Consider the following 27,632-nt stretch of genomic DNA (forward strand, 5'->3'; position numbering starts at 1 on the left):
TTTCTTTCTTTCTTTCTTTCTTTCTTTCTTTCTTTCTTTCTTTTTCTTTCTTTCTTTCTTTCTTTCTTTCTTTCTTTCTTTCTTTCTTTCTTTCTGACAAAGTGTCACTCTGTTGCCCAGGCTGGAGTGCAGTGGTGTGATCTTCGCTCACTGCAACCTTCACGCCCCCGAGCTCAAGTGATCCTCCCACCTCAGCCTCCGGAGTAGCGAGTAGCTGGGACCACAGGCGTGCACCACCATGCCCAGCTAATTTTTGTATTTTTAATAGAGGTGGGGTTTTACCATGTTGGCCAGACTGGTCTTGAATTCCTGGCTTCAAGTGATCCACCCGCCTAGGCCTCCCAAAGTGCTGGGATTACAGGTATGAGCCACCACGCTCAGCGTAATTATTTAATTCTAAAAGACATTTCTTCATAGACAAAATCATGTAGAATCAGACATTCACTGGCTAGGATAGTGGAAGTTAGCCTTATGGTTGCCTCAAAATTAGTGTGTATAAATGTCAAACAAAAAAGAAAACCGGCAATCAGATGATATTCATCAGAGTTATTTAAATCTCGAGTAATTACAGAGCATCTCAACATATGTATTTCCTTTTGAATGCATAAAGTCACAGTAAAATAGGTTTTCTTCTAAGAGCAATATTTTAAAATGTGCTGTGTACTAAGATGCGTAAAGAGGACACAACTGTACTGGCAGTTACACAGACTAACCAACAAGCAGTTACCTAGGATTGGAGACCCTCCATCGTAGGCAGGAGGCTCCCACTTCATGATACACCAGTCATCTCCCACCTCTGTCACAGTCGGTGCCACTGGAGGATCAGGGAGGTCTGTGGCAGACAAAAAATAGGATAAAGTAAAATAAGGAAGAGGGAGTAGAAAAAAAAGTTAATAGGAAAATACGTTTCTTGGTGATAATCATAGAAACTGTTATTTCCGAGACTTTTCCATGTTTATTGAATTATGCTTATGATATGGTTTGGCCATGTCCCCATCCAAATCTCATCTTGAATTGTAGCTCCCATAATTCCCACATGTTGTGGGAGGGACCTGGAGGGAGAGAATTGAATCATCGGGGCAGTTTCCCACATACTGTTCTCATGGTAGTGAGTAAGTCTCAAGGGATCTGATGGTTTTATAAGGGGAAACCTCTTTGGCTTGGTTCTCATTCTCTCTCTCTTGCCTGCTGCCATGTAAGACATGGCTTTCACCTTCCACCATGATTGTGAGGCTTCCCCTACTACAAGGAACTGTGAGTCCATTAGACCTCTTTTTCTTTATAAATTACCCAGTCTCTAGTAGGCCTTTATCAGCAACGTGAAAACAGACTAATACAAGTTAGTAACTAATTTGGGCAAAACTTTGTGCTCAATATGGGATAAGGGAAGATAAGTCCACCCCTCACCCCAAATAAGAATAATGATATCTCAAACCAGTGTCCCAGCATTACAGAATAAGCCCCATGTGAAACCCAAAACTCTCATTCCTTGCCTTGAAAAATGTTAACCAAGAAACTATTGTCTAAATGTTGAATATGGTTGTTGTGGTAGTTGTAGTTGTTTTTAACTACAAAGTGAACTTCCAGCAGAACTGAATCAAGGAGTTTTACAAGACTCCAGATGTTGGCTGGTAGAAATCCAAGTCAGAAATGGCAAGTCACAGTATCTTGTAAGTATAGTTTGGTGTCTGATAAAAATGACCTTAGTTTTTGGTCAATTTGAAATATGTCATTTAAGGAGAAACTAAAGTGAGAAGAGAAGAGCATCAGACCTTGGAACAGTAGTAATCTGCTAGACTCATTTTACTCAGTTTTGGGACTTAGGAAAAATGCACTCAGATAGTTGTCTAAGGACCAAGGCAGAGCTTATCCCTCTGTAATGATTGTGATGTGGGAAGTTATTTAGCAATTGTGTTTCAGTGATGTTTAAAGGGCACCAAAAGGGAATATGACTTTGGAGAGCTAATGACCAGCAACCCCAAATGGCTGACTTTAGCTATTCTTCCTCCAATGATAAGTCCTCTAGGCAAGAAAAAAAAGAAGACAAAGGAAAGACAAAGGAAGGAAATGGAAGGGAAGGACAAAGAAGGAAAGTCTACTCTGAATCTTGACATGTCAACTTGATTCTAGAAGTGTGTTTACCTGGAGGACTTACCCACAACTTTAATCTTGATGCTTGCATGTGCCTCTCCAGCTTCGTTTTTCAGATTGATGTGGTAAACACCAGAGTCGTCTCTTTCAGCTACATCAATGACCAGAGTGCTGCTATCAGGGTAAGATTCTGCCCTTATCCGGCCACTGCCTTCCATAATAGCCTAAGAAGGAGAGAAACAAAATGTGGCATGATTTACACACAAAAAAGGGCTACTTCAGAGTGTCTTATAAATTGAGGAATTGAGCAGACTATACAGTGTAGACTGTATAGATTATATAGTATATTTGGCAGACTATATAGTGTAACTATATAGTGTTCATGCCTATTATATATTTTCTCAGTTTAATTCTTCCCCAACTCTAATGACAAGGTGTTATTATACCATCTTACACATAAAGAAACTGAGACTTATCTTGCTCAAGGTCACACAGGTAGGAAGTAGCAGAATTGGGATTTGATCCCAAAGCCCACTAGCCACCAACTTTCCCAAGAGAAAATTGGAGGGCTAAAAATACAAGTGCAGAAATGTCATTCTAGGAGAGGAGGCCCTGTCTATGAAATTAGAAACCCTCAAACTCCTATCAGCAACTAAATAATGATTTGTTCATTTTCTTAGATGTTTGGAAAATTTTAAAATACTGAAAAGGATTGAAGAAGGCTGCAAGGCCAATTTTCCACTTTCTTCTTCTAGCAAAAATATAAAAGAATAAACATCTAATTCCCAAAGTAAAGACAGAGTGAGGTTGAACCTCCTATTATATTTTCTTTCTTTTATTTTCTTTTTCTTCTATTTTTCACTTTTTTTTTCTTCTTTCTTAAACGTGAAATTTAAAGCAGGATTACATTCTTCTGATTCCCAGGTGGTATCTTCTATAAGACAATAAATAGCCAATATACAAAGAGGAAAAAGAGAGAAGGTCAAAGTAATTTAGAATCTGGTTATTTGCCACTAACTACTAGGTAAACTCTCTACTCTTTTGTGTCTGTATTAGGACTCATAAGTCTTCAACAACCTAAGATTGTGATCACAGTAAGAATACCTGAAATAATTCTCTAATTCTTCTATTTTGTAATAGAACAAAATTTCCTCATATCAGCCAAATTCTAATGTAAGATTGTAATAGATGTTCTTGTTTGTTTTTATTTTTTATTTTTCTCACTCCCAAAGCTAATCCATCTCCTTTCTTTTTAATGTGAGAAAAAAAGTTTATATAGGCTCACGTTACACTATCATCTTCAGTTTTCTATATTTTGTTTTGTTGGTTTGCTTGTACACTGTAATTTACATAGAGCAAAATTCACACTTTTTAGAAATATAGTTTTATGAATTTTGACAAATTTGTGTTACCACCACGGTCAAGATATAAACCATTTCCATCACCTTCAACGTGGCTCCAAGCTCCTTGGCAATTAAACTACACCCTACACCCTGGAACCACTGGAACCACTGGTCTAATATCTGTCCTTCGTTTTCCTTTTTCCCAAATGCCATATAACTGAATCCAACAGTATGTAGCCTTTGCTTCTGGCTTTTTTCTTAGCATGATACTTTTTAGATCCTTCCTTGTTGCTGCATGTATAACTAGTACATTCCTTTTTATTGCTGAGTAGTATTCCATTGTACATTCCATGTGTAGTTAGTTCATGTATGTACCAACTGTGGGTTTGTACAATTGGACTTTTAGGTTGTTTCTAGGTTTTGACAATTATGAACAAAGGTGCTAAAAACATTCATATACAGGTTTTTGTGTGGACATGTCTTCATTTTTCTTGGGTGAATGACTAGACATAGCATCATAGAATTGTATAGTAAAAATACATTTACTTTATTAAAAACCACCAAATGATTTTCCAAAGAGGATGTACCATTTTGCTGGTACATTCAATTTGGAAAAGTGATGTATGTACCTTTCATTGTTCCATATCCTTGTCAGGACTTGGAATTGTCATTTTTAAAGTGTTCCGGTTTTTTTTTTAAACTCATTAAAATACTTTTTTAGTATACTTTCTTTCACTTAGCATAATTATTTTAAGATTCATCCATGTTTTTGTATATATCAGTATTTCTTTTTATTGTATGAATAAATATAGTATTTATTGTATGAATAAAAAGTAGTCTGTTGTGTGAATATATTAAAATTTGTTTATTGATTCACCTGTTGATGGATATTTGAGTTGTTTTCAGCTTTTGGATATTACAAATAATGCTATTATGAACACTTGTTGTTCTGGTAGTTTTTTTATTGTTGTTGATTACATTGAATTTTTTACATTGGTAACCATGTCATCTGCAAATAAAGACAGTTTTACTTCTTCCTTTCGAATATGGATGTCTTTTATTTCTTTTTCTTGTCTGGTTGCTCTGGCTAGAAGCTCAAGTATGATGGTGAATAGAAATAGTGAGAGTGGGCATATCTCTCTTCTTTCTGATTTTAGAGGAAAAGCATTCACTTTTGCATTGTTAAGTAGGATAATAGTTGTAAAATTTTTGTGGGTGTCTTTTATCATGTTGAGGAGGGTCTTTTTACTTCCTGGTTTGTTGAGAGATTTATATTAGGAATGGATCCTGGATTTTGCCAAATGTTTTTGCTGTGTCTACTGAGAGAGTTGTATTTTTTTCTACTTGTTCATATCATGACTTATATTAACTGATTTTCAAATATTAAACCAACTTTTGGATTCCTGAGATAAACCCTACTTTGTCATGATATATTACATATTATTATTTTTATATATTGTTGGATTTGATTTGCTAAATTTTGTTTAGAACTTTAAAATCCATGTTCATGAATGATAATGGTTTGTAGTTTGCTCTTCCTGGAATGCCTTTGTCTGATTTTACTATAAGGGTAATACTGGCCTTAAAGAATGAGTTGGTAAATATTCTTATTCTCTCTTCGTCAATTTTGGGGAAGAGTTTTTGTAGAATTTGGTATTGTTTCTTGCTAAATGTTTGTTAGAACTGTCTAGTAAAGTCATCTAGAGCTGAATCTTCTTTTGTGAAATGTTTTTATTTACAAATTTCTTTTCTTTAATTGTTATAGGGAAATTCAGTACCAATTTAGTAGCATTCCGCAAGTCTAATATGTGATGTGTTCATAAATATTTTCTTTTTTGTTTTTGAGATAGAGTCTTGCCATGTTGCCCAGGCTAGAGTACAGTGATATGATCTCAGCTCACTGCAACCTCTGCTTCCTGGGTTCAAGCAATTCTCCTGCTTCAGCCTCCTGAGTAGCTTGCATTACAGGCACACACCACAATGCCTGGCTAATTTTTTTGTATTTTTAGTAGAGACAGGGTTTCGCCATGTTGGTCACGCTGGTCTTGAACTCCTGACCTCAAGTGATCTGCCTGCCTCGGCCTCCCAAAGTGCTGGGACTACAGGCGTGAGCCACTGCGCCCTGTCATAAATATTTTTAAATTTACCATATGGTGTCTTTGATCCATGAATTATTTAGACATATGTTGTTTAGGTTCCAAATATTTGGGAATTTTTCCAGATATCTATTATTGATTTCTAATTAATTCCATTGTGGTCAGAAAACATACCTTGTATGACTTGAATCCTTTAATATTTATTGAGAATTATTTACGTTCCAGAATATGGTCTATCTTGTTAAATGTTCCCTGTGCGGTTTAAAATAATACTCATTTTGTTTTGTGCAGTGGAGAGTTCTATAAATGATCAGTTCAAAATGGCTGGTGGTATTGTTCAAGTCTTCTAAACCTTACTGATTTTCTGTCTTCTTGTTCTATTAACTATTGAGAGAAGAATATTGAAGTCTTAAATTCCTTGATTTCTCCTTGCAGTTCAATCTTCTTGCCATTTATTTTCAGCTTGTCCCATCTGTTCTTTGTGCCTCTTTTTCTGCCTTCTTTTGGGTTAAATATTTTTATGATTCCATTTTATTTCCTTTGTTGATTTATTAGCTATAACTCTTTGTTTTATTATTTTAGTGGCTTCTTTAGGGTTTATAGCAAACCTCTTTAACTTTTCACAATCTACCTTCAAGTGATATGACACTTCATGTATATTACAAACAGTCCCTGACTTACGATGGTTTTAACATACAATTTTTCAACTTTATGATGGTATGAAAGCAATATGCATTCAGCAGAAATTATACTTTGAATTCTGAATATTGTTCTTTTCCCAGGCTAGCAATATGCAGTATGATACTCTCTCATGATAGTGGGTGGCAGCAGCGAGCCTCAGCTCCCAGTTAGCCCATATAGCCATGATGGTGAACAACCGATTTCCATAGTGTACTGTGTTGCCAGAAGATTTGTCCAACTGTAGGCTAATGTAAGTGTTCTGAGCATGTTCAGGTGGGCTAGGCTAAGCTATGATGTTCAGTAGGTTAGGTGTATTAAATGCCTTTTTTTCTTTTTGAGACAAAGCCTTGCTCTGTCACTCAGGCTGCAGTGGCTCACTGCAACCTCTGCCTCCAGGGTTCAAGAATTCTCCCACTTCAGCCTCCCAAGTAGCTGGGACTACAGGTGTGCACTACCACACCTGGCTAATTTTTTGTATTTTTGGTAGAGACGGGGTTTCACCATGTTGGTCAGGCTGGTCTTGAACTCCTGGCCTCAGGTGATCTGCCCACTTCTGCCTCCCAAGGTGCTGGGATTACAGAAGTGAGCCACTGCGCCCAGCTGCTTTTTCAACTTATGATATTTTCAACTTACTATGGGTTTATCTGGTGCAACTCCATCATAAGCCAAGATGTATCTGTAGAAGAAATTTACAGTAGTACACTTCCCTTTTTACCTTTACTAATTCTTACTTCTATTTCTTCCCTACTGAACTTGTATATTTGTTGTTATAAATTTCATGTATACTTATGTTATAAACCCTATAATGCATTGTCATAATTTTTGTTTAAACAGTTTTCTTTTTAAAATACTTAAATATTAAGAAAAAATCTTCCATGTTTATCCATGTAGTTACTATTTCTGGTGCTCTTTGTTCTTTTGTGAAAATATTTCCAGCTGGCATCACTTTCCTTCTAACTTTAAGGATTCCCTCTAACATTTCTTGTAGTGCAGTTCAGCTGGTGATGAATTCTCTCAATTCTTGTATATGTGAAAATAATTTTACTTTGCCTTCATTTCTTAAATTTATTTCTACTGAGTATAGAATCCTAGGTTGACAGGTTTTTTTTTTTTTCAGTTCTTTAAAGATGTTGCTCCTGTTTTCTCACTGGCCATGCTTCCAGAGAAATACGCCATCCTTGCCTTTGTTTCTCTTTACTTAATATGACATTTTCCTCTACCTGCTTTTAATATTTTTCTTCATCACTGGTTTTGAGCAGTTTGATTGTGATGGATCTTGGTGTAGTTTTCTTAATGCTTCTTGTGCTTAGGGTTTATTGAGCTTCTTGCATCTGTAAGTTCATAGTTTTTACTGAATTTGGAAACTGTGTGGCCATCGTTAATTAAATATTTTTTTTTTTCCTTCTCCTTAGGGAACTCCAGTTCTGTCCTGTCTTTGGGGACATGTATTTGACCGCTTAAAGTTCTCCACAGTTCAATGATACTCTTTTTTTGTTTCCAGAAAATGGAAGAGGAGGAAATACTCCTTCTCCAATTTTCTTTTGTTTTCATTAATAAACTTAATTTTTTAGAGCAATTTTAGATTCACAACAAAATTGAGTGGAAAGTGTAGAGAGTTTCCATCTATCACATGTCCCCACACATGCACAACCTCTCCGACTATTAACATCCTGCACCATGGTGGTACATTTGTTACAATTGATGAATCCATGTTGACACATTATCATCACCCAAATTTCACAGTTTTCATTAGAGTTCACTTTTGGCATTGCACATTCTATGGGTTTTGACAAATGTATGACATGTATGCACAATTACAGTATCATACAGAATTGTTTCACTGCCCTAAAAATTCTCCATACACTTGTTCATCCCTGACTTCCCCCCAGCCCCTGGCAACCACTCATCTTTTTACCACCTACATAATTTTGCTTTCTCCAGAATGTCCTATAGCTGGAATTAGGCAGTATGTAACCTTTTCTGACAGGTTTCTTTCACTTAGTAATATCTATTTAAGGCTCCTTCATGTCTTTCTTGGCTTAGTAGCTTATTGCTTTTTAGTGCTGAATAATATTCCATTGTCTGGATGTACTATAGTTTATGAATTCATTCACCTACTGAAGGATATCTTGGTTGCTTCTAGGTTTTGGCAATTATGAAAAAAGCTGCTGTAAACACTTGTGTGCAGGGTTTTGTGGGGGTGTAAGTTTTCAACTCATCTGAGTAAATATCAAGGAACACAATTGTTGAATTGTATGGTAAGAGTGTGTTTAGTTTTGTAATAAACTGTCAAACTGTCTCCCAAAATAACTGTGCCATTTTGCATTCCCATCAGCAAGGAATGAGAGTTCCTGTTGCTCCACATCCTTCCAAGCATTTTATGTTCTCAATGTTTTGAATTTTGGCCATTCTAATGCGTGAATGACATTGTTGTTTTAATTTGTAATACCCTAATAACATGAGACATTGAACATCTTTTCATATGCTTACTTGTCATCTATATATCTTCTTTGGTGAAAGGCGTTTTTTCAGCTCTTTGCCCATTTTTCAATCAGGTTGTTCATTCTTTCATTGTTGAGTTTTAAGAGTTCTTTGTATGTTTTATGTAATGATGCTTTATGAGATGTGTCTTCTGTAGCTATCTTCTCTGAGTCTATGGCTTCTCTTCTCATTCTCTTGACGTTGTCTTTTGCAGAGCAGATGTTTTTAATTTTAATGAAGTCCAGCTTATCAAATGTATTTTCCACTAATTGTGCCTTTAGTGTTGTATCTAAAGGATCATCACCATAACCAAGGTCATCTAGGTTTTCACCTATGTTATGTTCCAGGAGTTTTATAGTTTTACATTTTACATTTAGGTATATGATCCACTTTGAGTTAATTCTTGTGAAGGATATAAAGACTGTGTTTGCATTCATTGTCAGTTGTTCCAGCATTATTTGTTGAAAAGACTACCTTTGCTTCATTGTATTGCCTTTGCTCCTTTGTCAAAGACCAGTTGACTATATTTATGTGGGTCTATTTCTGGGCTTTCTATTCTGTTCCACTGATCAAGTTTTATGTTCTTTTGTCAATACCATGCTGTCTTGATTATGGAAGCTTTATAGTAAGTCATTAAATTGGGTATTATCAGTCTTCTGAGTTTGTTCTTATCCTTCAATATTGAGTTGGCTATTCTGGGAGTTTTGTCTCTGCATATAAAATTCAGAATCCATTTGTTCATATCCACAGAATAACATGCTTGGATTTTGATTGGAATTGCATTGAGTCTGTAGATTAAGTTGGGACATCTTGACAATATTGCATCTTCCTATCCATGAACATGGAGTATCTCTTCATTTATTTATTTTTTCTTTGATTTCTTTCATCAGAGTTTTACAGTTTTCCTCATATAGATTTTGTACCGATTGGATTTATACCTAAGTGTTTCATTTTGGGGGGTATGAATATAAATGGTAATATGTTTTTAATTTTATATTCCACTTGTTGATTGCTGGTATAAAGGAAAACAATTGGCTTTTGTATGGGAACATTGTATTATCCTGGAACTTTGCTATAAAGTATTAGTTTCAGGAGTTTTTGTATCAATTCTTTTAGATTTTCTACACAGACACCATGTCATCTGTGAACAAAGACCATTTTATTTCTTCTTTCCCAATTTGTATACTTTTTTTTTTTCCTTTTATCGCATTAGCTAAGCCTTCCAGTACGATGTTAAAAAGCAGTGGTGAGAGGAGGACACTCTTGCCTTATTTCTGATCTTGGTAGGAAAGCGTCAAGTTTCTCACTGTTAAGTGTAACTTTGGCTGTTGGGTGTTTTGTTTTGTTTTGTTTTGTTTTGTTTTTTTGGTAGATTTTAAAAAATCAAATTGAAGAAATTTCCCTCTATTTTTATTTTGCTGAGAGTTTTCTTCATGCATTTTGTCAAAGATTCTTTCTGCATCTATTGACATAATCATGTTATTTTTCTCCTGTAGCCTGTTGATGTGGTGGATTACATTAACTGATTTTCAAATTTTTAGCCAGCACTGTATACATAGACTAAGTTCCCCTTGGTCCTGGTGTATAATTCTTTTTATACATTGTTGGGTTTGATTTGCTAATGTTTTATTAGGATTTTTGCATCTACATTTATGAGAGATATTGGTCTGAAATTTTCTGGCTTTGGTATTAGGATAAAGCTGACCTCATAGATTGAATTAGGAAGTATTCTGAAAGAGATTAAGGCACAATTTCTGTTTTAAATGTTTGGAAGAATTTACCAACAAACCCACTGGAGCCTGTTGCTTTCTGTTTTGTAAGTTATTAATTATTGATTCAATTTGTTTAATAGAGATAATCCTTTTCTGATTGCCTATTTCTTCTTGTGTGAGTTTTAGAAATTGTATCTTTCAAGGAGTTGGTCCATTTCAACTAGGTTGCGAAATTTATGGGCACAGAGTTGTTCATAATGTTCCTTAACTATCTTTTTAATGTTCATAGGATTTATAGTAATGTCCCTCTTTCATTTCTGTTAATTAGCCTTGACTCTTCTTTTCCTACTTAGCCTGGCTAGAGGGTTGTAAGTTTTACTGATATTTACAAAGAACCAGCTTTTGTTAATTTTCTCTATTAAATTTCCAGTTTTCAATTTCATTTATTTCTGCACTAATTTGTATCGTGTCTTTTATCTGCTTACTTTGAATTTAATTTACTCTTCTTTCTCTTGTTTTCTAACATGGAAACTTTGATTACTGGTTTTAGGTCTTTCTTATTTTTAAATATATGCAATCATTGCTATTAATTTACCTTTAAGCACTGCTTTTGCTACAACCTAAACATTTTGATATGTTGTATTTTCATTTTCATTTAATTCAACATATTTTAAATTTTCTTTTAAGATTTCTTTTTTGAAGTGTGTTGTTTAATCTTCAGGAATTTGAGGGATTTTCGGCTATTTTTCTGTTACTTACTGATTTTTGGTTTCACTTCTGTAATTTATTTATTTTTAGTTTAATTAAATTGTCCCTGACAGCAGATATTGTATGACTTCTATTTTTAAAAATTTGTTAAGGTGTTTTTATGGCCTAGAATGTGTTCTATTTTGGTCAATATGCTATGTGTTCTTGAAAAGAATGGGTGATCTGCTGCTATTGGATGAAGTAATCTATAGATGTTAGTTATACACAATAGGTTGATAGTGCTGTTGAATTCAGCTATGTCCTTACTGATTTTCTGTCTGCTGAATCTGCCCATTTCTGATAGAGGGATGTCAAAGTCTCCAACTATAATAATGAATGCCTCTATTTTTCATTGCCGTTCTATCAGTTTTTGTCTCATATATTTTGAGACTCTAGGTGCATACATGTTAAGGATTATTAGGCCTTCTTGGAGTATTGACTCATTTATCATTATCATTATGTAATGCTCCTTTTTAGTCCAGATAAATTTCTTTGCTTTGTAGTTTGCTTTGTCTGAAGTTAATATAGTTACTCATACTTTCTTTTGTTTAGTCTTAGCACAGTATGTCTCTCTCCATCCCTATACTTTCAGGGATGCAACTTTATATTTAAAGTGGGTTTCTTATAGTCAACATATCTTTGGGTCATGTTTTTGCTCTACTCTGACAATCTTGGGCTTTTAATTTGTATATTGGACCATTGACATTTAAAGTAAATATTGGTATTGCTGGATCAATATCTGTCATATTTGTTATTATTTTCTATTGGTCGCCCTTCTTCTTTGTTCCTATTATTGTCTTCTACATTTTTTTCTGCCTTTTGTGGTTTTAATTAAGTATTCTATGTGATTTCATTTTCTCTCCTTTATTAGCATATTAATTTTACTTCCTCTTTTTAAAACTTTTTTAAGTGGTTTCCCTAGTTTACAATATATATTTACAATTAACCCAACTCCACTTTCAAACAACACTACAGTGGTTCACAAGTAGTGCACGTACTTTAAAATAATGAAATGTCCCTAATTCCTTTTTCCCATTTTTTGTATTATTGCTGTCATTCATTTCACTTATATATAAAAATACATAAATATAATTATATAAGTATACCTAATGGAATACATTGTTGCTTTTATCATTTTGAACAAAATATTATTGGTTAGATCAACTGAGAGTATGAAAAATGAAAAATAAAGTTTATTTTACCTTCACTTATTCATTATGTTATACTCTTTCTTTTTATGCAGATCTGAGTTTCTGACCTATATTATTTTCCTTTTTTCTGAAGAACATATTTTAACATTTTTGGCAAGACAGATCCATTGGCAACAAATTCCCTCTTTGTTTGTCTGAGAAAGTCTTTATTTCTCCTTCACTTTTGAGAGATAATTTCAGAGGGTACAGAATTCTAGGTTAGTGGGTTTTCACTCCGAACACTTTCAGTGTGTCACTCCACTCTCACTTTTCAGCAGCTTGCCCTGTATCTTCAATTCTCTGACATATCTAAGAGGAGTTGCTAATTTTTCAGATTGTCCAGCTTTTTACTTGTTGTTAGGATAGAGTGGCAACTTCTAAGTTGATTACATGCCAGAATGAAAATTGGAAGTCTAACTGATTCTTTAAATTATTTTGGACTTTTTCTCTTGCACTTCATTTTGGATCATTTCTATTGCTATGTCTCCAAATTCACCTGCAATGTCTAATTACCCATTAATTCCATCTACATATTTTTTATCTGAGACATTTTATTGTTTTCATCTGTAGGTGATTTGATTTGGATCTTTTTATATTTTCCATTTCATTTCACTTTTTTCACTTAATTTTCTCTATTTAATTCAAATGAAGAGCTTAACATTTCTCCACCTAACTTTTTGAACATATGGAATACAGTTAAAACAACTATTTTCATATGCTTGACTGCTAAATCTAATTTACATGTGAGATCTGAGTTGGCTGTAACTGACTTTCCTCCTCATTTTGAGCTGTGTTTTCCTGCTTATTTCTCTACCATAATGTTTGACTGGATGGCAGAATATTGCTAATTTTGCCATGTTGGGTGCTTGATATTTTTGTATTCCTATATAAATTTTGAGCTTTGTTTTGAAATGCAATTAAATTATTTGGAAATTGATTGAATCTTTTAGGCTTGTTTTTATGACTTATTAGGTGGGTCCATGACAGTACTCAGTCTAGGGTTAATTATTCCTGCAACCGGGGCAAGGCTTTCCCGAGTACTCTACTCAATGCACTGTGAATGATGAGGTTTTCACGTCTAGCTAGGAGGAACAGGCACTACTATTGGCCTTGTGTGAGTGCCAGTCCACTTCTCTTTAATCCTTTCAGATATTCCTTTCTTGAATCTTGGGTAGTTTCCTCATAAATGTACACTGATCTTTGCTGAATACTTGAGCGTGATCCTCTGTCGAGCTTCAGGGGGACTCTCTGTGCAGCTCTCTCCTCCAGTATGCATAGTATGTATCCTATGAACTCTAGCTGCCTTGGTCTCCTTGTGCAATGGGAGTCCTAAACTTAGGGAGTCCACTGGGTTCTGTCCAGCTTTTTCTTTCTTGTGCCACTGCCTGGATACTCTTTTATGGCAATAAGCTTGAGGCAATTATAGGGCTCACTTCATTTGTTCATCATATTTCATAGTCACTGTCTTTCACGATCTGATGTCCAGTGTCTTGAAACCCATTGCTCATATATTTTGTCTGTTTTGGTGGTTATTTCAAGTGAGTAGGTAAATCTGGTTCCTGTTATTCAATTATGGTTGAAAGTAGAAGTCTCACTCTGCTTTTTATTATTTTATTTTATTTTTAACATTAAAAAATATTTTTGAGATAGAGTATCGCTCTGTCACCTAGCTGGAGTGCAGTGGCGCAATCTCGGCTCACTGTAACCTCTGCTTCCTGGGTTCAAGCGATTTCTGTGTCTCAGTCTCCAGAGTAGCTGGAATTAGAGGCAAGCGCCACCATATTTGGTTAATTTTTTTGTATTTTTAGTACAGATGGGGTTTCTCCATGTAGGCTCAGGCTGGTCTGGAACTCCTGGCTTCAGGTGGTCTGCCTGCCTCAGCCTCCCAAAGTGCTGGGATTGCAGGCGTGAGCCACTGCACCCGGCCTCATGTCTTCTTTTTAAATGTAACTTTTTTTTTTTTTTTGCTTTTATTTTTGTAGAAAGCCACAGAGTCACACATGAGCTGGCACTACTCCACCATTTCACCCTCACTTGTCTTTCTCCCCATCATTCACTTTGCCCCAGACATGCTGGCTTTCCTTCTGTTCCTCCAACACATCAGGCTCATTCTCTCCCCTTGGCCTTTGCACTTATAATTGCCTCCATATGGAAATCTCTTCTCTTTGATCTTCACATAATGGGTTCCTTGTTCTTCACAGAGGCTGCCATTGACTATGCAGTCATTTGTAATTGTATCATTCTCTTTTATTATCTTCTTGTACTTATTACTATCCAAAGTGACTTTGTTCATTTATTTAATAATTCATTTCCTTTTTCATCCCCCCAATTTCCATTAGAATAAAAATGAGGCTTTCTTCACTGTGCATCAAAACATGCTTTGCTACGTAATAGTCAGAAATACGAGAAGTCAATGAATGATGATCAGATTTGCCTGAAAATCAGTCATCTCTGTTTTTCAAAGGAATTACAACTGTACTGTACTGCTGTACATTTATGCATTTTCTCCCTTCATCTGACTAATGGAGGGCAAGGGGTGGGGTAGGCAGTGTGTATGCATATGTGTGTGTGCATGTAACTGTGTGCAAGCATAAAACAAACCTTATCTGCCCGGCTCCAAATGGCTTTAGGAGGTGGTTCTCCACTGATGGGGATCTCAAGACGAAGCTTGCTTCCTGCAATCACTGTCACTGTATTGTCAGCATCAAGACCATCCAGGATGATCTTAGGAGGATCTAGAATATTCAGCATAGTCTTTGTTATCAGACGGTCATTTCTGTGTGAATATCTGCACTAATGTTTGGCTGTATGATGGTAGTAACCAATATTTTATCTGATCAAAAAGAATATGAGAGGTCAAGATAGTTGGTGCCTGGCACCTTGCAAAACCATTTTATTGTAAGGTGTTGGTATAAGTCACCAATCTTTCTGATTGGTAATTAATACCAATTGATGTATTTTTCCTTAAATATCACTTAGTTTTGAATATATTATAATTCCATGGTAAGCAAAAGCAAACAGAAAAGAACACAACTATGCAATGACTTATTTTATCTACTCACCAACAACATGAACTTTGGCAGGCAGAGTAACATTGTAGGCATCAGGTGCAAATACATAATCACCTTCATCTTCAATGAGGGCATTGGCTATGACTAACTTGTGTATCCTAAGGAAACAAGGAAAATGTATTTCTAAGACTGCAAAGATCTAGTTTATGTATGACCCAAACTGAAAAGACACTTGGCCTTTATCTGATTAACTTCTGTAGTGCAGGAGAGAGAGGAAGAAAGAGAGAGAGAGAGAATGAAGGAGAAGCCTTAATTATCCTATTTATTGATTCAAATTAAATCTTTATTTTGGACTATAAGGAATTATCTCCACAAATACAATCTGTTTATTGTATATGCAGAGTCTATTATTCTTTTTTTAAATCTCATAGCTTTAAAAAGGCTAAAATAGAACATATCAATAGTGCTATACTTTAAGATTCAAGAGATTGCCAAGAATAATCTTGATTTTGGCTTTATATTCCAAACCCTAAGAACAACAGCTCTTAACTTTATTGGGGTCACAAACCAGTGAATCTCTAATGGACACTATGAATCCTTTCTGTGTAAAAAGTATGTATTTTTATATACACAGAATTTTCTCACAATTTCACAGGAGTTATGGGGCTTCCTAAAGTTCATTTATGATATCCTAAAAGCCCATGAATTCAAAGTTAAACTCTTGCCTTAGATCTTTGCCAGATTCTAGGATATTATGCCCCCTACACAAATAAAGATTTGTGGGAAGGCATTGTGACACTTATTGGTTAGACATAGTTAATCCATTTGATCAGGTCCTCAATTAGAATTCAGTATTTTTCCTCTAAATTCATGTTGATTATTTATTTTAGAGACAGGGTCTCTCATTCTATTTCCCAGGCTGGAATGCAGTGGTGTGATCTCAGCTCACTTCAACCTCCCCCTACTGGGCTCAAGCCATCCTCCCACCTCCCAAGTAGGCCACCACGCCTACTAGGCCACCACGCCTGGCTAGTTTTTGTGTTTTTTGTAGAGACAAGGTTTTGCCACATAGCCCAGGAGCTCTTGAACTCCTGAGCTCAAGTGATCCGTCTGCCTCGGCCTCCCAAAGTGTTGGGACTATAGGCATCAGCCATGGTCCCTGGCCTCTAACTTCATGTTTAGATGGAAAAAGAGTCAATGGATTTTGAATAGACAAAGTACCGTAGTGTGAGGTACAGATACAGGATTATGAGTAGGACATGGTGTACAACAGAGAAATCACACCTTCTTGCTAGTTGGAAGCAAAGAATCAGGAATAGATGATCTCCCTATGGCTACCCTTCAAACACTCTCACCAAATATGTAATTTAGAAAACGGAGAAAGTAGAAAAGGGACCAAACCTCATTTGTGGGTCACCTGACTCACTTACCTTCCCTTGTGAACCACCTTTAGACGGTCACTTTCCTGAACAGGTAGGCCATTTTTAGTCCATTTTCCTGTTATGTTTTCAGAGATTTCACACTTCAGGCAGATTTCTTTTCCAAGATTTACAGTCTGATCAGTCAGAGGTGTCAAAATCTTCAGAGGTTTCACTGTAGAAATGATAGACCATCACAAATGCAAGCCCAAACTCCCGACAGGCCAAGATGGCGGCATTTCACAACGGTATAGTGAGCTCTACTACAATGTTTGTTTTGAAAGTGAGAAGTTGTACCAATGCAATTAATATATTACGGGATAATTTCACATTTGATTATGTACAATTTCATTCCTTAGAAAAACTAGGTGAATGCAGAAAATTGCATCCAGCTGAAACGAGCCAGCAAGGAATGCACAAAATCTGCAGACTCACACCTCAAATATATATCAGCTACCTCAGTTCATCCATGTGATATAAGCCACACCCATTTACATTGGAGGTCACAACTACTCATCACATTTTGAATAATCCTCTTTCTACTGCTTCACAACAGTTCACAAGCCACAACACTTCCAGCATTACTTCTATAAGCAAATCTCAGGTCTTTTTCAACATTAAGTGCCATATTTGTTATAATATTTATCAACCATTTAGCATGTGTAAAACTGTGCTACTACTTTTAATTAGGTTATTATATTTTAAAAAACATGTCATTGACTGATATGGTTTGGCTGTGCCCCCACCCAAATCTCATCTTGAATTGTAATCCTCACATGTCATGGGAGGGACCCAGTGGGAGGTAATTGAATCATGAGGGCGGTTACCCCCATGCTGCTGTTCTCATGATAGTGAGTGAGTTCTCATGAGATCTGACAGTTTTATAAGGGACTTTTGCTCCTTTTGCTTGGCACTTCTCCTTGCTGCCGCCATGTGAAGAAGGACATATTTGCTTTCCCTTCTGCCATGATTGTAAGTTTCCTGAGGTCTCCCCAGCCATGCGGAACTGTGAGTCAATTGAACCTTTTTCCTTTATAAATTACCCAGTCATGGGTATGTCTTTATTAGCAGCATGAGAACAGACTAATAAACCAACAAAATTCTTGAGTGTTGTACCCATAATCCCATTTCCCCTACAAACCCTATGGTTTTTATTGCATGACTTTGCATAGCGTAATTATTTTTAGAAATGCTCATGCTACATCATAGCAGAACAGATTGTAATTGCTTTAAATGGATACAAATATCAGATAAGGATCTGTCTATGGCTGAAAGACTTCTTGATGCTAAACTAAAATGACCACAGTTCCATAAAGCATAAGGAATGTATTGGGATTGATCCTGAATAATTCAATGATTATATGAACTGCAACTGGACTAAGCAATAGATACGGAAGTAAGATTTCTACTCTGTTTGTGACATCATCTTGAGATATTTGCTGTTTTAATTTTTATGGCAAATTGGGAAAGATTCTGCCATTGCTAACTGACTAGGAGTAGAGGGCATTGAGGGAAGTATGTTAATTCTCTCATACCTCTGAAGCCTACTAGGAAATGAGCTCTTACAGTCTTCTCAACTGAACCCTTTTGGTTTGAATTACTTTCTTCTCATGTCAAGTGTAATTGCAGAGTGTTGAATGTTTATTTGATGAATAGCTAGCTAACATTATCAGGATATGACATAATATCTAAGTATTTATCCCCTATTTATATGGTCTTGGAATTATAACTTTTCTGGCAGGTGATTTTTATACTTTCTTCCTAATACTGGTGCTCTACTATTAAATTGAGTCGTGGTTCCTTCCTCAAAGACCCTGACTGATCTGACATAGACACTTAGCTAGAATGAAATCCATTTTACATACTTAAAATCACTGCAAATAGAAATCAAATAGAAACTTTTCTAAAACCAAATTAACACAACCATCATTAGTAAGCCCACTTAGAAGACATCTAAAGAAGTCTTACTTACAGTCAACAGTAAGTTTAGCAGATGATTGTCCTCCTGTAGTCATTACTGAATATTCTGCAGAATCAGCCTTTGTTGCTCCCTCTATGATCAAGAAGTGTTTCTTACCCTCAACTCTAATTCGGTATCTTGATTTTGGACCAGGGATAATCTCTTCACCATTCTTAAACCTGAATTAAAATATTAAAAAGATTTATAAAAGATCCTTCAGGAAAAATACGTTGTCGATCTTGCTTGTTGCAATATCCTGAAGAATTTCTGGCAGATATGAGACACACAAGAACTATTTGTTGAATTAAAAAATGTACGAATCAATCTCTGTATCCATCAGTAGATTCATAATGTAACAAATACTGTCTACAAAATTGTGTTAAAAGAACACGAGCCACCTGTTCTCACTCAAGATGAATCAGGTGCAACTGCTGAGAGTGGATATTACCCACACGGAGGCTCTTGAAACACACTAGTAAGAATATCATTTAATGCACTTTAAAGATAACTATGATTCTCTATTAGAATGAACAATCTACACCATACCAATAACTACAAATCCTGCTGTGTAATTTACTGTACCTTTCAATGTAACATTTCATTTTAAGATTTAAAATTTCTAGTTTTTAATTTTAAGGTTATTCACAAGGAACCTGAGAAAACACTCCCCACCTAAGCAAAACAAATAAGCTCTTGTTTCTAGAAGCAATTGGTGATTCTCAGTCTAAATGTTTTTTCCCTGAGGTACTATGAGGATAAAGTGACTAGGGGTTACATGAAAAGAAAATGTGTTTTTTCATGTAACTTGCCAATATGGCATAGTGAGAGGAAGCCTGCTATAAAGGTTAAGAGCATCCATAGCCTTGGGGTCAAACAGATTTGGGACAACTTGAATCATCCACTTAGTAGTAAGTACCCACATCCCTACATGCCTGCTCACATATATCTCTGGTTCTGTTTTCAGTCTCACGAGTGGAAAAACCCCAGTATGTTAGTATACTTTTATTTATCATCTCTACTAACTCAAATGAGGTGGAGATTCTTTTCAAAGGTTTAAAAGCTATTTGTCTTCCTGTCCTATCAACTATGAAGCTCCAATTTTTTTTTTTTTTTTTTCCTACTAAAAATGGACAGACTTCATTAAGGCTATTTACCATTTTACATTGGCATCATCTTCAGACACCTCACATTCTAATTCCACTCTCTCCCCACAATAAGCAGTTGTATCTTCCAGCTGTTTGGTCACCATAATTGGAGGCTCTAGTACAAAAAGGGGAAATCAGAATCATTAAATATCCAAAGGCTATCCCATGAACCCTGATTTGTTCACAGATGAAAAACCAACAATAAGAAAGCAACATCTATGGTTGATATGGTGATAACAGTAAGTGAGTTTTTTGTTTTTGTTTTTGTTCTTGTTTTGAGACAGGGTCTCACTCTGTTGTCCAGGCTGGGGTGCAGTGGCGTGATCTTGGCTCAATGCAACCTCCACCTCCCGGGTTCAAGTGATTCTCCTGCCTCAGCCTCCTGAGTAGCTGGGATTACAGGTGCCCGCCACAACACCCAACTAATTTTTGTATTTTTAGTAGAGACGGGATTTTATCACATTGACCAAGCTGGTCTTGAAATCCTGACCTCAAGTGATCATGTGCCTCGGCCTCCCAAAGTACTAGTAATACAGACATGAGCCACTATGCCTGGCTGTGAGTTTTCTTTCTTTTTCTTTTTTTTTTTTTTCAATGTCTGTTCTTGGCAAAATAAATAGCAGGCAACCCTGGGTAAATTCTCCCAATTTTTTCATAAAATCTCCAAGTCAAATAAATTATTACTTTCAAGAACAAACAAAACATATATCAAATATTATTCTTTTAGCAAAGAAGATACTAAGTGCTAGACATTTCTGATGAAGGAGAATGTATAAAACTCAAATCTTTGATCCTAGTTCCAGATGAATGACAGAGATCTCAGAGTTGTCTGTAATCAGAAGGCCTCATAAAGAAAATAAGGAAGACATAGCTTCATTCACACCCTCCAGCTCTTTTCACAATGTCTTAGTAAATGATAATTTTCAGTGTGCTTGGTGCCAACCACTTATTAATGACGCTGGTTTCAAGAGAAACCTATGTGTGATCAATTGAGTGTGTGAAACAGGGATTATCCAGTAAAATCTGTTGGGTTTCAAAGCTATAACTAGAATAATTATTTTTGCAAAATAGTGCTTGACTTGAGTCAAAATCATGAGGCATTTGTACTCAGCAGGTTTCCTTTCTCCCCTCTGCTGTTCTAGTCTTCAACAAACCAGAAGACTCATTAGGATCCATAATAGCTGCCAGTGTAGAGGAGCCTCAGTTGCTTTCACTTTGATCATTATCCCTGGGAGAAGGAGCCTACAGCTCCTGGTGATCACAATAAGAGATTTCATTTTTACCTCTTACGAAGAGCTCAGTGGAGCATTTCTCATCACCGGCTGTCACATAATACTCCGAATCATCTGTCATCTGACAGTTATTGATAAACAGGATTCTCTGGCATCCTTTGTGTTCAAAGATGTATCTGTTTTGAACAGGAGGAAAATAAACAGAGTCTGTGAATGTGATTTTATTCTTTTCTTTATTTCCAGCAAATTTGGCTTATAATTTGGTAATGTTTGAAAGTCAAGGATCTATTTCTTGAGACAGGGTCTTGCTCTGTTGCACAGGCAGGAGTGCAGTGGTGCAAACATAGCTAATTGGAGCCTCGACATCCTGGGCTCAAGTGATCCTCCTGCCTCAGCCTCCCATGTGGCTGGGACCACAGGTGTGGGCCATTAGGCCCAGCTAATTTATTTTTTGTAAGACTGAGTCTCACCATCTTGCCCAGGCTGGTCTCAAACTCCTGGGTTCAAGCGTTCCTGCCTCAGCTTCCCAAAGTGTTGGGATTACAGGCATGAGCCATCGTGCCCAGCAGGGATATAATTTTGATCTGCTCTTTAGGTATCATATCTTACACAGTTTAACATCAAACCAAAAAAAAATTTTTATCTTTATAATGCATAATATATAAGCATATTTATAGATACTATTTAATTTCCATTATAATTTTTTTTACATAAGGTTTTTATTTCAAATAAAAATCAGTACTCACATATTTGCTATTTAATTTTTTTAACCCACTGTTGGAAGATAAAGTTGGCTGAGGGCGTGAGATTTTTAACTCTGTACATTCTTTAACTGACCAATTCATGTGCTTTATAGGTGGGTAGAAACTTGATCTTATTCACTGATATATGAATAAGATCTATTCATTGCCTATCCCAGTGGTATAGTAGATTCCCTTGGGTGAATAAATGATTATACAATTTAAGAAATAATGTGATATAATCACAAACACACGCAGCAGTTCTGTCGAATGTGATGTTCTCTTAGATGAGCTTAAGAACTGGTGCTATCATACAGTTACATCTACTAAGAAAGAATGTGAGTATTTGGAAACAAACTAGAAGCCAAGAAGATTGTAAAATGTAATCTGTGATCTGTATTATGGAGGAGCACATTATGGGATTAAAATAGACTAGAAAATAACTGCTTTGGGAATTTCTCAAATTGAAGCCTTCAAAAACAAGATATTTAAAAATATTTTCTACATGAAGATAACCAATTAAAATTATGTTTTTGGTAAATTCAGGCCATCTTCAAGAGATTTTTACACCAGATATAAATGTTATCATCACAAAGTCACTCTTGTGGCATGACCACATTAAGAACTGGAAGCCACCTAATTGTACTCCAGAAGTAACAGCTTTCCAGGATTAACGTCTTTTATAAATGTACACGTGGCTCCTGTTAACCTAAAAAAATATATTGGAGTTGAAAATCTCTCAGACTGAGGAGGATCTCTGTAAAGTAGTTTTATAATAGACTGGAGATACCATCAGACGTCAGGGATTAGTCTGTCTTTAGTCTGTCTCCATTTGCAAGAAGGCCAAAAAATAATAAAACACAGGCTTAGACCCACATTTTGTTTTATCTCAACATTAAAGAGTTCCTTTTAGATGCAATATTGCAAGTGCTCAGAACAGTACTTGAATTGAAAATAGAAGGTATTCACCCATTATTAAATATAGTTGTTATTTTGGAAAAGCAAAAGTCATCTAATTATAAGATGTGATTCCCAGGTGGCATATCAAATATGGATTGCAAGTTATTTTTCAATTTTATTTTTTAAAATTGGGAGAAATTTGGCAATACTCTGAAATAATCACATATAACCTGTAGCAACACAAAACCATAATTGCAAAACACTTTAGTTTTACAGAATTAAACAGAAAACAAGGTTTAGTTTACATAGAACTATCATGTTTCCATAATAAGTAAAGTGTGACTTAAATGTTTACTCTCTCTCCATATGATTTTGTATTATGAAAATATAACTAAATATCCTTTTATTCTCAGAAAAGTAGGTCAAACTACTATTTGATTAATTTACTGTAGAGCTATCACTGATTTTTGCAAAGCCCACTTACTTGGTACTGGGTCGAATTTCTTGACCATTTTTATACCATTTCACCTCCAACTTTGGATCTGCCAGCTCCACCATAAACCTCACTCTGCCTCCTTTGTCAACCTGATATGCAGGATCAAGAATTTTTGCGAAAGCTGATAGAATAGAAGAAACAAAAGTATGTTAATATATGTATACATATGCTATGAATTTAAGTAGTCAATACATGTAGGAGAACCTAAAAACAAATGAAAAAATGAATCTCAAAGAAGAAAAAAATCAGAAAGCTTCCAAATTATCCTTTATATTTCGAACACTGTGTTGACTTATATACAATAAGATGGTTTAAATTGAAAAGAGAATCCACACGTTTCTGGAAGAAACATGAGAAAAGAATCATTGAAGAAGCTTTAAAAATGCCCTAATTCTTCAGGGAATGTGCACTATAAAACGTCCAAATGAAAGTGAACTTTAAAAACATGCTGGGGCTGGGCATGGTGGCTCACGCCTGTAATCCCAACACTTTGGAAGGCTGAGGTGGGCAGATCACTTGAGGCCAGGAGATCAAAACCAGCCTGGCCAACATGGGGAAACCGTGTCTCTTCTAAAAATACAAAAATTAGCGGAGTGTGGTGGTGCGTGCCTGTAATTCCAGCTACTCAGGAGGCTGAGGCACGAGAGTCACTTGAATCTGGTAGGCAGAGGTCGCAGTGAGCTGAGATCATGCCACTGCACACTCCAGCTTGGGTGACAGAATGAGACCCTGTTTCAAAAAAATAAAAATAAAAGAACATGCTTATTCTTTCAGCACAATTACTATTAGTGTCATTGGCCTTATTTCTGCACTTCTTGTATGTCACAGATGGTTTTTTAAATAATAGAATTTATAAGATAAATTCAGTGATTCGTATTAAATCGAATGTCTTTGACTAATTGAAACAGTAGGCTTACCAAAGTTTTTTATACTGTGGTAACTTGCCCAAATAGTGGCATTTTAAAAACACCCCTTGCACATACGTGTAGGAACCCAGGATTTCCAAAGATTTTAAATAACATAAAACACAGCAATTAAAAAAAAAAAAAAAAGTTGTCTTTGAAAGGTCCTAAATAAAGAGAGTTAACTTCTTTAATTTAATAAGTTTTTTTTTCCTGGTTTTTAAAAGATAATCATTTTCATTTAGCAGTTTGGAAAATACAAATGTGAAATGCTTCATGTTGTCATACTTGTATTTCCATCATTCCAACCTTATTATACTATTGTTTAGGTAAGCTTGCTGTCCCATATTTTAACAAGTTAAAATAAACCCTAGCTTTTAAAAAAGCTATCTACCACACATCTTAAGAGATGAATTCAGAGCTAAGTGATAACAATAACAAAGTTCAGCCTGGGGAAAAGAGATGTCAGCTGGCTCTCCCCTGTAGCATGCACACACCTCTCAAAAATATAACATCAAGAGTTCTGGGATAGTGGGAATGGCTGAACTCCATAAACTAAAAAAATACACCCTTCTACATTTCTCTGGGGCCATTTCTCAACCAGTTTCCAGGAAGATCAGAAATAAAGGTCAGATTTTTTAAAAGAGGTGGTAAAAATCTTTAAATTCTATTTGAACATTAACAAAATAATAATAATAGGATTGATATATTACTAACCTGATGTGTCATAAAACTCATAACCAATAATGACCAAGTACAGGAAGCTTCGAAGAGCTCATGGTCAGTGTAAAATGCATTCCTTTCTCTTTCTTTAAAATTTCCACTTTAAAAAGGTATTTCAAATCACAACAGACTGGACCCATTTCAGATCTCCACGGAGCTGCTTATTGGTTTTACAAAACATTTTGCTAACCATGCTGGGTGTAAGAAAGTGAACTCTCCACACCATCAAGTGGGTGGAAGAAAAGGATGGTGAAAGAGTCCACTCTGCTTAAGTAAAAATCAAGAATTTGACAGTGAGAGGGGATGTGGAGGCTGGAGAAAGGGGGCCGCTAAGAAATTCGCAGTAACAGCGGGGGTAATGTACTATTACATTCTACGTTGTGTTTGGACCATGAATCTCCTGTTACCTTGAACCTTCAGGAGCTGTCCGCCAAGACGACCGTAACCCCTGCACGCCTACCCAGGCCCACTCCCACCCCCGCGGGAGACTGGAAAGGGCGTGGGGGGGGATGGGGTTCACGGTCAAGTCTTTCGAACCCTGCCACGCCCCTCGGCCCCGCTGCCACGTCCCCCGGGCGCGCTCACCTGCGCTCTTCTTCTCCACCCTGCGCATGCGCTTGAGGCGCTTGAGCATGCCGCGCAGGTCGGTGATTCCATACTGGAAGGCGATCTTCTCGTATTCACTGGGTTTCGCGTTCTTCAGCAACTCCCACACGTCCACCTCGGGTTCTTCCTCCTGCTGCTTCACCTCCCTAACCGGGGAGAACCATGGTCTAGTTTAGTAGCTGCACTGGCCCTTAGAGACCAGGAAGGTCGAGGTATGATTCTGCTTTTTCAGTTCAGTGTAAAAAAGCTCTGTTTAAAGCCTGAGTACTTGAAGCCCAGAAGTCAAGTCTTGCCTTGCTGGAATGGAAGTCTTAGGGAAACTTGCAGGTAGTAGAAGATCAAATGTGTGCCCTTATAGTAACACCTCTCGTTTTCCTAGTTAATAAAAACAATTTTAGGGGGAGTAGAGGACATCAGGAAATAGCCTAAAAATATATTTTACTTATTTTCAAATTTAAAGTCTAATTAGAAGATGGGATTTTGAGAAACAACAGTTTTCATCTAAGATATGGATATTGAATTATTGAAAATTGGACTAGAACTAAAAGGTTTAGATTTGGCCTATGAAATAAAAATGATCTCTTTCTATTTTCTTTGATGTACATGCCCTAGCTAAATATGGAGACAGTACAAATACATTATTTCAAACATTTGGATTTTGCAAATAGCATTTTCCCTACCATATTAGTAACTGAATACATTAACCATTTTTTACCTTTTTTAAAATACAAAAAGAAAAAGAAAAAGAAACTGCCATGAGTTTTTTGTTTGTTTTTCACATAGTGTTTATGGATACTGATGGTTTTTTAATTTTTTTTTTTCCTAAATTGGCAGGGGGAAAGGAGACTGGGTTTAAAAAATTTTCTTACATTTCATCTTAAAGTACTGTCTTGAATGTTTTTTGGAAGCAAATTTGGTATGAGTTATAAAAATATAAATGTTAAACTGTGGAACAAATGGTTTAGGGCACCATGAACAAGGGGAAAGTAACTTCTTAGGGTGCATATCAAAATTATGACCCCAACTTTTGATCATTGACTACAGAACACATAAAGAACATATATGACTTTAAAAAATAAGATTTAAGATTTACACTTGCCTTCCTTTCTTTTAAAAGCATAAAATAAAAGTAAAACTCAGAAATAAACACTCTTTTGGAAAACAGGCTTAGTATAAACAAATTGGTTTCCTTCATTGAATAAATAATCCTGATTTTGTTTATGTTTACATGACTGTTTTTATCAGGTTAATTTGGAAATGTTACAATGACTGCTTAGCATAATGCTGGTTTGGATGTGATTTTCTGGAAAACTGGTCAAACATCTTATACATCAGTGTGAAAATGAATTCATGCTATCATGTTAGGGAATGATGGGTTACATCTGTTTGCATTGTCATATTCATTACACCTGTTTCAGAGTGCCTTCTTTTTTTTTTTTTTTTTTCCTTTAAGACAGAGTCTCACTCTGTTGCCCAGGTTGGAGTGAAGTGGCATGATCTCAGCTCACTGCAACCTCTGCCTCTTGGGTTCTAACGAGTCTCCTGCCTCAGCCTCCCAAGTAGCTGGGATTACAGGTGTGCGCCACCACACCCAGCTAATTTTTGTATTTTTAGTAGAGATGGGATTTCACCATGTTGGCCAGGCTGGTCTCAAACTCCTGACCTCAAGTGGTCCATCCACCTCAGCATCCCAAAGTGCTGACCACCACACCCAGCCCGGAATGTCATCTTTATACTCATGTGTACTTTGAAAAGGAAATACTGGGTTGTAATCATGGATAAAAATATGCAGGGGAGGGGAGGAGATTATAAATATTAACATAGAGTTTAGGGTGGCATTAAGCAAGGATGACATCTAAATATCTAACTTCCATTTTACATTGTCATGTAAGTTTTTTTGCCCAGTGGGTTAGGGGGACATTGAGGCAGAACTCCTGGAAAATGAAGGGAAGTGAAAGGTCACTGGTCTCTCCAATAATCTTGATGGGAAGGACTAGACAACACCATTAGCAAAATGTGCCTCTTAAAAACTCAAGACACAAGCATTATCTTCATCTCACTGATAATAGCTACATCCTTTATTAACATGGGAAAATTGAAAAGCTTAAGAAAATTGTCCTGAAATTGGAATATTGGTAATAATTTGCCAGATCCACTA

At 36.1% G+C, this 27,632-nt stretch overlaps 1 protein-coding gene across 1 annotated transcript in view; it reads right to left on the reverse strand.

Annotated features, from left to right (window-relative positions):
• Positions 1–713: 713 nt before the first annotated feature.
• MYBPC1 (myosin binding protein C, slow type) overlaps positions 714–27,632 on the reverse strand; it is a gene marked incomplete at its 3' end in the record, with an annotated part of 72,648 nt that continues 45,729 nt past the window's right edge. Inside the window, exons 11-20 of the mRNA XM_011966642.1 lie at positions 25,454–25,620; positions 23,232–23,364; positions 21,159–21,283; positions 19,885–19,990; positions 18,743–18,909; positions 16,783–16,945; positions 15,404–15,510; positions 14,943–15,076; positions 2,156–2,315; positions 714–832 (exon numbers count right to left, since the gene is read on the reverse strand). Coding sequence (XP_011822032.1) covers positions 714–832; positions 2,156–2,315; positions 14,943–15,076; positions 15,404–15,510; positions 16,783–16,945; positions 18,743–18,909; positions 19,885–19,990; positions 21,159–21,283; positions 23,232–23,364; positions 25,454–25,620 — 1,381 coding nt within the window. The remainder of the gene's footprint in view (positions 833–2,155; positions 2,316–14,942; positions 15,077–15,403; positions 15,511–16,782; positions 16,946–18,742; positions 18,910–19,884; positions 19,991–21,158; positions 21,284–23,231; positions 23,365–25,453; positions 25,621–27,632) is intronic.

This window comes from Mandrillus leucophaeus, unplaced genomic scaffold, assembly GCF_000951045.1.
Source record: "Mandrillus leucophaeus isolate KB7577 unplaced genomic scaffold, Mleu.le_1.0 Scaffold768, whole genome shotgun sequence".
Lineage (NCBI taxonomy): Eukaryota > Metazoa > Chordata > Mammalia > Primates > Cercopithecidae > Mandrillus > Mandrillus leucophaeus.